Below are 12070 nucleotides of genomic sequence, written 5' to 3'. Positions count from 1 at the left end.
TAAAAATATTGGTAGCACTTTACAATAATGACCCGTTATAAAGCATTTACAAACGTTTATAAGTAGTTTGTAGACTATTAACAAATCATTAACAACCTGTTTGTTGACATTCGTAAATGATTACTAAAACCTTTATAACTACAGTTACAAATCATTTGTAAAGTATTAGTAAGTAGTGAACTATTCATGAATAAGCCATTTATATACATCTGTAAAAGATTATTAAATCATTTGTAACGACCCATTCTAAAGCATTTATAAACATTTATAAGCAGTTTGTAGACTATTAACAAATCATTAACAACCTGTTTATTGACATTCGTAAATGATTACTAAAACCTTTATAACTACGGTTACAAATCATCTATAAAGGTATTAGTAACTATTCATGAATAAGCCATGTATAATACATCTGTAAATGATTATTAAATCATTTGTAACTGATGTTACATAATATATACAAGCTATTGGTAGCTTGTTCATGTTTAACATATGCTTTGTTAAACATTCCTAAAGTATCTATAAATCCTTAGTACATGTTATTATGTGCCCTATAGTAAAGTGAAGACAGTTCATCATTTACAACTGTCTGTTAATGTGTTTGTTCATGTTTAACATGCTTTGTAAAACATTCCTAAAATATCTATAAATCCTTTGTACATGTTATTATGTGCCCTACAGTAAAGTGAAGACAGTTCATCATTTATGACTGTCTGTTAATGTGGACTTTCTCCTTACCTGTTGCAAACTACCTGGCTTTCATGAATGCAGACACCAAACAATTACTAGAATTATCATTCATGTTAAGCAAATGATGCGTAAGACATTCGTAAAGAGTATGTAAACCATTTGTGGTGTTAGGGACCAACAAAGTCACTAGAAAGTACTACCAATCAACTCTAAATTGCCTGAAACGTACTCCTAACAGGTTTTTGGGGGGACGATTTTGGCCTCCACACTTAGTGATTATTTCGGATTTAACTTTCGCTTTGGTGGTGACCAACTTTCGTTTCGGTAGTTTGATTACAAAATGTAAGTTGTGTAAAAAATAATCTGACTATACTAAGTTGTTATTTGTTTGTTTAAGTCAGGCTATACTCTACTCAGAGTCATAAGTTTACAAAATGTACTAAAGTACAGTGAACGTCTGTGCGGTTTGTTTTCATCACTGAAAATAACGTACATGTAAACTTATGTCATGTGCAGTTGGGGTGAAGAAACACAACCATTTCACTCCTAATAATACCTATTTGATTTGACATCCTGACTTGCTGCTGTAGCTGAGGCTTGAACCTGTTACCTGCAGCTCACTAGTCAGTGACTCTATCCATTCACCTACAGCTGTTTCCTTGGAATCTGTGGTTCTGAAACGTTTTGTTGTCAACCCCCCAAATTGACATGTATTTGGGCAGTGGACCCCAATGTGAAAAGATGTAGTGTCAGGGCCCCTCATGAAAAAGATTTATATTTATGCTGTAACACATTTTTTTTTAAAGTTATTTGTCTTGTTTGTTGTTCAAGTCAAAGCACCAGGAAGGCTGTACTTGTCAGCCATCTGTTAGCTCAATGGGTTGAGACGCAGTATTCATGATCCAGAGGCCATGAGTTCAAATCCCATTGATGTCTTTCCTATGATTCTTTCCTTTGCAGACTGGCTTCCAGAAGATCAACTGAAAACTACCAGGAAGGCTATATTTGTCATCCAACTGTTAGCTCAATGGGTTGAGACGCAGTATACATGATCCAGAGGCCATGAGTTCAAGTCCCATTGATGTCTTTCCTATGATTCTTTCCTTTGCAGACTGGCTTCCAGAAGATCAACTGAAAAGTACCAGGAAGGCTGTACTTGTCAGCCATCTGTTAGCTCAATGGGTTGAGACGCAGTATTCATGATCCAGAGGCCATGAGTTCAAATCCCATTGATGTCTTTCCTATGATTCTTTCCTTTGCAGACTGGCTTCCAGAAGATCAACTGAAAACTACCAGGAAGGCTGTACTTGTCAGCCATCTGTTAGCTCAATGGGTTGAGACGCAGTATTCATGATCCAGAGGCCATGAGTTCAAATCCCATTGATGTCTTTCCTATGATTCTTTCCTTTGCAGACTGGCTTCCAGAAGATCAACTGAAAACTACCAGGAAGGCTGTACTTGTCAGCCATCTGTTAGCTCAATGGGTTGAGATGCAGTATACATGATCCAGAGGCCATGAGTTCAAATCCCACTGGTGTCTTTACTGTGATGCTTTCCTTTGCAGACTAACTTCTAGAAAAACAAGTTAAAACCACCAGGAAACCTGTAACTCTCAGCCAACAGCTTAGCTCAACTGGTAGAGCGTCTGTCCAATAACATGACTTGACCTGACTTGAGTGGGTTCGATTCCCACTCCGAGTCATGTGTCCCCGGTAACTTGGGGCAACGGATAAATTGACTGATATCCTTCGTGACGCTTCCCTTTGCAGAATAACTTCTAGAAAAACAAGTTAAAACCACCAGGAAACCTTCAACTCTCAGCCAACAGCATAGCTCAACTGGTAGAGCGTCTGTCCAATAACATGACTTGACTTGACTTGAGTGGGTTCGATTCCCACTCGAGTCAAGTGTCCCCGGTAACTTGGGGCAACGGATAAATTGACTGATATCCTTAGTGATGCTTCCCTTTGCAGACTAACTTCTAGAAAAACAAGTTAAAACCACCAGAAAACCTGTAACTCTCAGCCAACAATTTATCCGTTGCCCCAAGTTACCGGGGACACTTGCCTCGAGTGGGAATCGAACCCACTCAAGTCAGGTCATCAGGTCAAGTCATGTTATTGGACAGACGCTCTACCAGTTGAGCTAAGCTGTTGGCTGAGAGTTACAGGTTTCCTGGTGGTTTTAACTTTTCTAGAAGTTAGTCTGCAAAGGAAAGCATCACAGTAAAGACACCAGTGGGATTTGAACTCATGGCCTCTGGATCATGTATACTGCATCTCAACCCATTGAGCTAACAGATGGCTGACAAGTACAGCCTTCCTGGTAGTTTTCAGTTGGTCTTCTGGAAGCCAGTCTGCAAAGGAAAGAATCATAGGAAAGACATCAATGGGATTTGAACTCATGGCCTCTGGATCATGAATACTGCGTCTCAACCCATTGAGCTAACAGATGGCTGACAAGTACAGCCTTCCTGGTAGTTTTCAGTTGATCTTCTGGAAGCCAGTCTGCAAAGGAAAGAATCATAGGAAAGACATCAATGGGATTTGAACTCATGGCCTCTGGATCATGAATACTGCGTCTCAACCCATTGAGCTAACAGATGGCTGACAAGTACAGCCTTCCTGGTACTTTTCAGTTGATCTTCTGGAAGCCAGTCTGCAAAGGAAAGAATCATAGGAAAGACATCAATGGGACTTGAACTCATGGCCTCTGGATCATGTATACTGCGTCTCAACCCATTGAGCTAACAGTTGGATGACAAATATAGCCTTCCTGGTAGTTTTCAGTTGATCTTCTGGAAGCCAGTCTGCAAAGGAAAGAATCATAGGAAAGACATCAATGGGATTTGAACTCATGGCCTCTGGATCATGAATACTGCGTCTCAACCCATTGAGCTAACAGATGGCTGACAAGTACAGCCTTCCTGGTGCTTTGACTTGAACAACAAACAAGACAAATAACTTTAAAAAAAAATGTGTTACAGCATAAATATAAATCTTTTTCATGGGGGGCCCTGACACTACATCTTTTCACATTGGGGTCCACTGCCCAAATACATGTCAATTTGGGGGGTTGACAACAAAACGTTTCAGAACCACAGATTCCAAGGAAACAGCTGTAGGTGAATGGATAGAGTCACTGACTAGTGAGCCGCAGGTAACAGGTTCAAGCCTCAGCTACAGCAGCAAGTCAGGATGTCAAATCAAATAGGTATTATTAGGAGTGAAATGGTTGTGTTTCTTCACCCCAACTGCACATGACATAAGTTTACATGTACGTTATTTTCAGTGATGAAGACAAACCGCACAGACGTTCACTGTACTTTAGTACATTTTGTAAACTTATGACTCTGAGTAGAGTATAGCCTGACTTAAACAAACAAATAACAACTTAGTATAGTCAGATTATTTTTTACACAACGAAGCCTATATACTTCATTGTATGGCTGTGTGATACTCGCTGAAAACTACAATTTTATTTAATGCGAGTGGCAGGGTCGTACGACAAAGTATAAATTGGTCATAATTCACATAAACCGTGTGTAAAGGCTTTTTTAATTGCGTATTTTCAACTGAAGAAAGTGTTGACACTAAACACTAAAAGTCAGTTGAAGAGTGTTTGTGTCAAGCGACGCTTCCGACTAATTATAAAAAGTGCTTAAATGTGCTGTGTTCATGCCTCGCCTATGATGCTAATGTTAAGAGAATTAACCACTAACTTTAAACTGTAAACTGCCTCGTTGTCTGTGCGTTATTGTGACTCCCACTGATGTGTATGCATGTGCTTTTCCCTCCGCATGTCCGCTGTAACACCCCTCCCCCCTCCTCACCCCCACCTTTCACTCCTGTCTCTAAACCCTAACCTATCCCTTCACCAAAGGGGTGGGGAATCCTATGGCTTTGTCAATGTCCAGCCTGAGCTATCATTTGCAGACAGGTTAGTGCATGAGAGCATGCATGCATTCTCTACTTACATATGCTGGTTCAGCTCTCGTTGTGTATCCACTCCACAGCTACTACACTAATAAATCACACTAATTCCACTAGGGAAACCCTTGCATGTAATATTTCAGAAAAATAATTGCTAAACGTAAAAATAATTTGTCATGTGATGACAATGTTTCGGTTGCTAAATGTACTTTTTTTTTAATGATTGCAAAATATATGATATAAATGAATGTGTCAAAGCAATGCAATGTAGGCACCATCAGCTTATGATGATCTGTGTGGCTTTTTGAATTGATCCGTTTCCACTATAAACTGGATGAAATATCATGAGCTTGATTGATTTCCTCAAATCTATTTTAATTAACAGGGCAAAGTCTAAATCCACGCCTCACCTTGATGAAGTGGAGAAACCGCAGAGCAAAGGTCAGTCTTTCCGATCCATTTTCCTCCGATTAAGACTGAGAGATGTTATAGATCAGCTGCAGTGCTGGAATGGGGGGCTGTTCTATGAAAAATCCTTTGAAGTAAACATGTAATTGTATTGTGTGTGTGTGTGTGTGTGTGTGTGTGTGTGTGTGTGTGTGTGTGTGTGTGTGTGTGTGTGTGTGTGTGTGTGTGTGTGTGTGTGTGTGTGTGTGTGTGTGTGTGTGTGTGTGTGTGTGCGTGCGTGCGTGCGTGCGTGCGTGCGTGCGTGCGTGCGTGCGTGCGTGCGTGCGTGCGTGCGTGCGTGCGTGCGTGCGTGCGTGCGTGCGTGCGCGCGCGCATGTGTGTCTGTCTGTTCATGCGTGTGTTCGTGCGTGTCCTGAGAATATCTGCGTGTGTCGGTGCATATCTGTGAACAATCATATCTCCATGTACACTTCGGTCAGTGTATAGGAACGTAGGATTGCATATCCATGTCCTAATAAGGATCCTGACCTAAACACCATACTGTGGGGCTGTACCACAGGGGTGCATGGGCAACCGGGGGGCATGACCCACTGGTTGGTGGAGGAGGAGTTGAGGCGTAAGCGTGGACAGGCACAGATTCAAAGGGCTGCATCAGAACTGGAGCTGGAGAGGAGACACATCCTCAATGCCATGAGATACAGACAACCAGAGAGAGGTGTGCCGAGTCACAAACCTGCTCGTCTCCAAATCAATTCCATCGTGATCCACTCAATCGTCTCTGTGCACAAACTGTAGTCCCAGTTTTCAGAAGGTGGCATACTTGGCATACCGTGCCAGTTCATTTTCCCCTGGCGTTATTTGTTTGAGTGGCCGGGCAGCAGGTTTGAACCATAAACACACAACACATGTGTTTCTAGTTCAAATCTGCTCCTCATTTGTCTCTCTGAAAAATTCCCTTTTGGAATGTTTGGAAGATGTGTGGCTTGTAAAGAATGGGTCCAATGTTTAGTTCAGTGACCATGGGGCTAAAGAATGGGTCAGAAGCTGTGTTCACAATCACGTCTCCCTTTGGAATCAATAGACTCACAACCTACTTCTGGTCCCCTAAAGAGGCGGCCACCTAGGTTACACAGATACGGAAAGGAAAGCGGAGATAGGTTTTCAAGTATTTGTCTTGGGCTGAGCCAATCAAATGAGGCTATGGGAAGATGAATTGAAACAGGTATGCCACCTTCTGAAAATTGGGACTACAGTTATGCACAGATCCAATCTGGAGAATCTCACCAGCCAATCAATCAATCAACCAATCAATCAATCAATCAATCAGTTACCCAGAACATTTGTTTGAGTGCAATATTGGTATTTTATCTCGACCTACTGTATACCTAAATGTTGCTTGTTCTCACATAGCAAGTTTTTTCATACATGCTTTTTGCATCCAATATAACATTGTGGTTGCAGTGACTGCGTAAAGTGAACAATAACATAGTACTTTCATTGTCCTAAAGGTCATTCTCTATGACCACAGACTCTGGGAGCACCATTCAATGCTGTCCCTAAATGCTATTCCCCTCTCTCCGTCTCTCTGTCCAGTGACAGGCAGTGGTGTGGGGGAGACATCATGGAGAGACTCTCAGAAGAAAGGACAGTCTCAGGCAGAGCATGAGAGACAGCAGATTTTGCAGGAGATGAAGAAGAAAACCCCCCTGCTGACGGACGGCAGCTGGATCCGGCAGCGTGCCGCCGCTGCAGTCCCCAAGGAGCCCATCCACCTGCCAATGCGCAGGTACACTACACTGCACTACAATATCTCACCCATAACACAAATATTACGTTAGTAAACAGCCAACAGGACTGAATTAAATGCATTTGGTAGGTAGGCCCTTATTTTCTGATGGAACACTTTGTCAGTGTATTATGTGTGTGTTTAACCACTTACAACTTTTATAAATTATTTCTAAATTAGGAGATTTATAAGCTCACAAGGCGTCAGAGTTTATTTTTGCCTGTGTGTATTTAAAGCGGCTAAATAACCATAAACATACTAATATTTTCAGTGCCTCGATAGTACCGGTATGCTTAAATTTGTCTCTTAAAGCATGGATGGCTACCAGTCTCAGTCTGCTTTTGTCCAATCTGGTCTCATATTAATACATTTACAGGAACGAAAAATTCAAAGAAATGTGCATCACTGTGGGTACAGATGAAAGCTCTGAAAATATGAAAAATGTGAAGGAAATGCTCCAAAAACCTAAATATTTATTTATAGCCTTGAATAAGCCCCCTGTACAACATTTTGATTTATACCTACAGACCACTTTGCAATGCGTTTCAAGTGTCCAATGCTCAGGCAGAATAGTTTAAACGCATTGCTAAGTGGTCTTTACTGTAAGTACATATAGCCGTTACGTCTGAAGGCCTACTCAACTACTCAAAATGTTGTAAAGGGTGACCTATTTAAGGCTATTTATAAACATTTCTTTGTGGCATTATGCAATGGCTTGTCATCTAATTTTTCATATTTTTTGACTTTTGCCTGTTTGGGAACTGTATCTTTCACTTTTTGTGGAGTAAAGATGAAGACTGCCAGCCAGTCCATTCTTTTAGGAAATGCTTCTACTAACTGGTTAACATGGGCTGGCTTGGGTTGGCTTTGCAGAGGAGAGTCCCTCGACAACCTGGACACACCTCGCAACTCCTGGCGGTCGTCGTGGACGCCAGGAAGTACCACCTCCATCCCCAACTACAGTCGGCCTCATTCTGCCCTCTCCGGCAGCACTTCCTCTTATGGCGTCGGAGCCGGGCAGGGGGTGGGGGCACGCCCCAGCTCAGCTACCCTGCCATCCTCTTACTCCATGGGTTCCCTCAGAGGTGGGGCAGGAACCCCCTCGTCCCTGTGGTCTCAGCATTCGTCTTCCCCAACCCCATCATCTCCCTCCCCCACCACCTCCCCTGAGCCCTCCTCTGAGCCACGGCCTCCTCAGCAGCGGAGCAGGTAACAGCCAGTAAAAAGCTCTAATGCAACTTTGCCTCTAAACCCTGACTGATACTGGACCGATTATAACCCAGTAACCACTGATGCAGGTGTGATTCCATAACCCTGGTTTGGGAGTGGTGGTAAAAGGGAAACTTGTATGTCATTCCATTTATTTTGTCAAACTAATATACATTCGCTCACTTCAGATCCAAATGATTGCATGGAGGCGATTCTGTATAGTTGTCTGATGCCGTCTCCCCTTGGCTTTGCCATTCAGCTGCATAGATTTTTGGTGTGTGTGTGTGTGTGTGTGTGTGTGTGTGTGTGTGTGTGTGCGTGAGAGTGTGTGAGCGTGCGCACATGTAAATTGTGTGTGTGTGTGTGTGCACTTCACTTGCGTATGCATATATTTTCACACATGCATCATTTCTTTGTAATTATTTTTTCCCCCAATTTATATCACACACAAAAGAACAATACACAACACAACACAGTACATTCAGACATGTATACTTAATGCATAGATTGCATACTGTATTTCTTAGCTCCTCAATCATGGTTTTACATTCTGCAATCTAGGTCAGTGAGTGGCAAGAAAATCTGTACGTTCTGTGACAGCCCACTGGGAAAGGGAGCTGCCATGATCATCGAGTCCCTTGGGCTCTGTTATCATTTGGGCTGTTTTAAGGTGAGAGTTTAAAGTCCACATCGGACCACCTTGGCCTGGAGATTCTTGCCCATCTTGGTCGGTCCCACCAGAAATTAATCTTGTTTCACCCTTAGCCTAGCCTTAATTATGCTCTACTAACCATGGATCGCAATGGAAGCTGATCCCTTTTACTGCACTAACACACTCTTCATCATGTCACACTATTCTGCCAAACTAATCAATTCCCTCCATTCTATTTCTTTCTAACATCCTAACACTTGATTCTGGTTGCTGATCACACTCTTCATCATGTCACACTATTATGTGAGCCAAACTAATCAATTCCCTCCATTCTATTTCTTCCTAACATCCTAACACCTGATTCTGTTTGCTGATATAACCTGGAGCTTTGGTTGTTACTAGTCTCTGAACTGTCGGTCTACTGCATCTAATTGGTTATCATGGCTGTCATCCTCAGGTGTCTGTCAATCATTCTGATGTTATTTCTTTCCAACTTTGCTGTTCGCCGTCGCTGATCAACTTCTGCAGTACCTACTGCACTGTACATATATATATGTATATCCCAGACCCAGAGCCTTCAGTCAGTCTGTGCTCTAAAGCCCTCGCACGGTCGCACGCTGAAAATAGCATACCTACAAGCTAACAATCCACGTTGGGTTCAATGCGAGCTTATAGGTCTGCTATTACCGGTATGTAACAAAGCATAAATTAGGCTCTACTCTTGTGGAGCAGGACATTGAAGGCTACACATTACACACTTATAATTAAACAATTATAATTAAAGCCTAATGTACGTACACATTAAAATCCTCAATGTTCATTTAACTCTGAGAGTGTATAAATGTAACCGGGTACATTTGGTTACGCTTGTACGCTCTTGGATTGACACATGGATAAATGAACACTGAGGATTTAATTTTTACTGGGTATACTTTGTCATAGGAGGGTGTTGCTTTTCACTTGAGCATCGAGCAACACCGTCAAAGTATAAATTAGGCTTAATCCTCTGGATTGAACTGTGTAGGTCTGATTAAGCGTTGTCTCCTCTCTGACCCTGCCCTCTCCTAAAACCCCACAGTGCATCGACTGTAAGTCCGACCTTGGAGGATCAGAGATTGGGGCCGAAGTCAGGATACGAAACAGACAGCTCTACTGTAACTCCTGCTACATGCGACTCAAAAGTGAGTACATTAACCTGTTAAGACCTGAGGCCGATTCTAAAAATGTCTTCTAAATCCTAACCTTTTTCTGAAAAACTGATGTTTTGTCAGTGGTTCTCAAATGTTTTCATGTCAAGGTGGACCCCCAACATTATGTATTTGGCCGCGGACCCCCATCTCAAAATATGTTGTTCCAGGGACCCCCAGAAGCAAAGATTTTTTAAAGATAAAAAAATAAATATATATATATATATATATATATATATATATATATATATTTAAAAGAAATGTATATATTTAAAATATACATATATATATTTATTCAAAGATTTGCACACATTTTGACGATTTTTCAAAAATAGCAGATCTACAAAGCTTGCAGCGCAGCACAAAGTGACATGCTGTGAGCTTGTATATCTGCTATTTTTGAATAGCCAAAGTATAAAATAATGGTTAAAGTGGTTAAAAACTAAAATGACACAGACGCTTTCCCGGTTTTAATGGGTTAAATGGGCACCACAAACTCTACGGCCAGCTGTTTCAGGCGTCTGTCATCTTGTTGTTCCCTTCCTTGTAGCTGGCCAGCCAACCCCCATGTGATGGGACTGCTCTCCAGCAGATCGATGAAGAGACTACTCTGGACAACAACCCATGAACGACGCAGCCATGGAAACCAGGCAGGACACCACAGCCTAGATGCACTCGCATTTATGATTCCAATAAAGCCCCCCCCCCCCTTCCTCGCTGATCATCATATTGATTCTTTTTACAGTGTGTGTGATTGTGAGAGGGTAAGCTCGACAAGGTTAGCAACGTTAATGTGTTTATATCTTAATAAGTATTACAAGTTGTACAAAGTATAAGGGATGTGCATGCACCAGAGAGTTTTTAGATGTTTAACCAGAAAACACTACTCAAGTGTTATATTGTCTTTAAAATTATTGAGGCAGATCATGACCGATTTTGATAAATATTATTAAAAGATATCTGAGACAGAAGATTAGATTGGGGGAAACCTGCACCTTCATCTCCTCTCATCTAGGCCTTATTTCTGCTGAGTCTTGCGCTATAAAAATGTTTTGTCAACTAAGCTGTGCTTACCATGTCTATGTGCCTTCATGTTCCTAACAAGGGAGAAGTAATAGAGGTGAAACTATTTCCAAATGTATTTAAACATTTTCACGGTTATTTGGAGAGCACTTATCATGAGTTTTCACTGTTGGAATTTACAATCGAGAAGTGTTTCATGAGAAAAAACATATTGTCTGGAATGATATTGGGCAAACTTTCTTCAGTAACGTTTGTAAATAAAATGACCAAATGCTCATCTTGTCTGACTGTGTATTCACTGAACTGCAGGATTGCTTTAATGTGGTTATATTTACTCTGTGATGCTTGGATCATCTTTCCATTCGCCTCTCTCTCTCTCTCTCTCTCTCTCTCTCTCTCTCTCTCTCTCTCTCTCTCTCTCTCTCTCTCTCTCTCTCTCTCTCTCTCTCTCTCTCTCTCTCTCTCTCTCTCTCTCTCTCTCTCTCTCTCTCTCTCTCTCTCTCTCTCTCTCTCTCTCTCTCTCTCTCTCTCTCTCTCTCTCTCTCTCTCTCTCTCTCTCTCTCTCTCTCTCTCTCTCTCTCTCTCTCTCTCTCTCTCTCTCTCTCTCTGCAGTGTTACTGAAAGGAATTTCAATGAGCCTTTGTGCAAGGACCTGCCTGCTCCATGTTCTCCAAAGCCAATTTGTCATGCATATTTCAGTCAGCGTGCATGCATTACCCTTGATTACTCTGTGATAAGCTGTTCTCCTAATATATTCTGCCATGCAGCTGTTTAGTGAAATGACATCTGCATAAAGATACGTTTCAATATGCATATGTGAATGAGTGGAAACTCCTCTGATTGCTCCATTCCGAGTTCATAAATGCATTTGAAAGCTACGGTAAGAATATGTCCTCATGTTCCCCCTATATGAAAATTAGCTCTTTTGAAGTGATGGATTGAAATAAGTCAAAGAGAGCATTGAAATGGCCTGTATACTTGAGAGGGAGCACCACCAGTCCCAGGAGGCAAGCATTCAAATTTATTTTTAAAGATATTTTTCTTGGCTTCTGTTGTGAGGTTATTTTAATTCTAACGCTTTGAAAAGATGCTGGGCCTGCTCGGCACAGAGAGTAGATAACTAGCCAAGACATATAAAAGTGTTATACTGTATGATAAGCTGCAGAACCCATCGCTGTTCAAA

General features: G+C 41.6%; 1 protein-coding gene across 10 annotated transcripts in view; it reads left to right on the top strand.

Annotated features, from left to right (window-relative positions):
- Window positions 1-11164, top strand: part of lmo7a (LIM domain 7a) — a 60451-nt gene extending 49287 nt beyond the window's left edge. For 5 of the 10 annotated variants that reach the window (XM_084084924.1, XM_084084918.1, XM_084084917.1 and 2 more), the window contains 7 exons: window positions 4573-4629; window positions 5008-5063; window positions 6624-6816; window positions 7690-8025; window positions 8587-8695; window positions 9756-9858; window positions 10415-11164. In XM_084084924.1, the coding sequence (XP_083941050.1) occupies window positions 4573-4629; window positions 5008-5063; window positions 6624-6816; window positions 7690-8025; window positions 8587-8695; window positions 9756-9858; window positions 10415-10437 (877 nt within the window). In that variant the 3' untranslated portion in view covers window positions 10438-11164. The remainder of the gene's footprint in view (window positions 1-4572; window positions 4630-5007; window positions 5064-6623; window positions 6817-7689; window positions 8026-8586; window positions 8696-9755; window positions 9859-10414) is intronic. The other 5 variants (XM_084084922.1, XM_084084921.1, XM_084084923.1 and 2 more) reach the window with 3 other exon arrangements.
- The last annotated feature ends 906 nt before the right edge of the window (window positions 11165-12070 follow it).

The sequence above is a fragment of the Gymnoscopelus microlampas genome (genome assembly GCF_963454915.1).
Source record: "Gymnoscopelus microlampas genome assembly, chromosome: 17".
Taxonomy (NCBI): Eukaryota; Metazoa; Chordata; class Actinopteri; order Myctophiformes; family Myctophidae; genus Gymnoscopelus; species Gymnoscopelus microlampas.
Note: the sequence above shows the minus strand (reverse complement) of the source record. Positions and strands in the feature narration are given on the sequence as shown.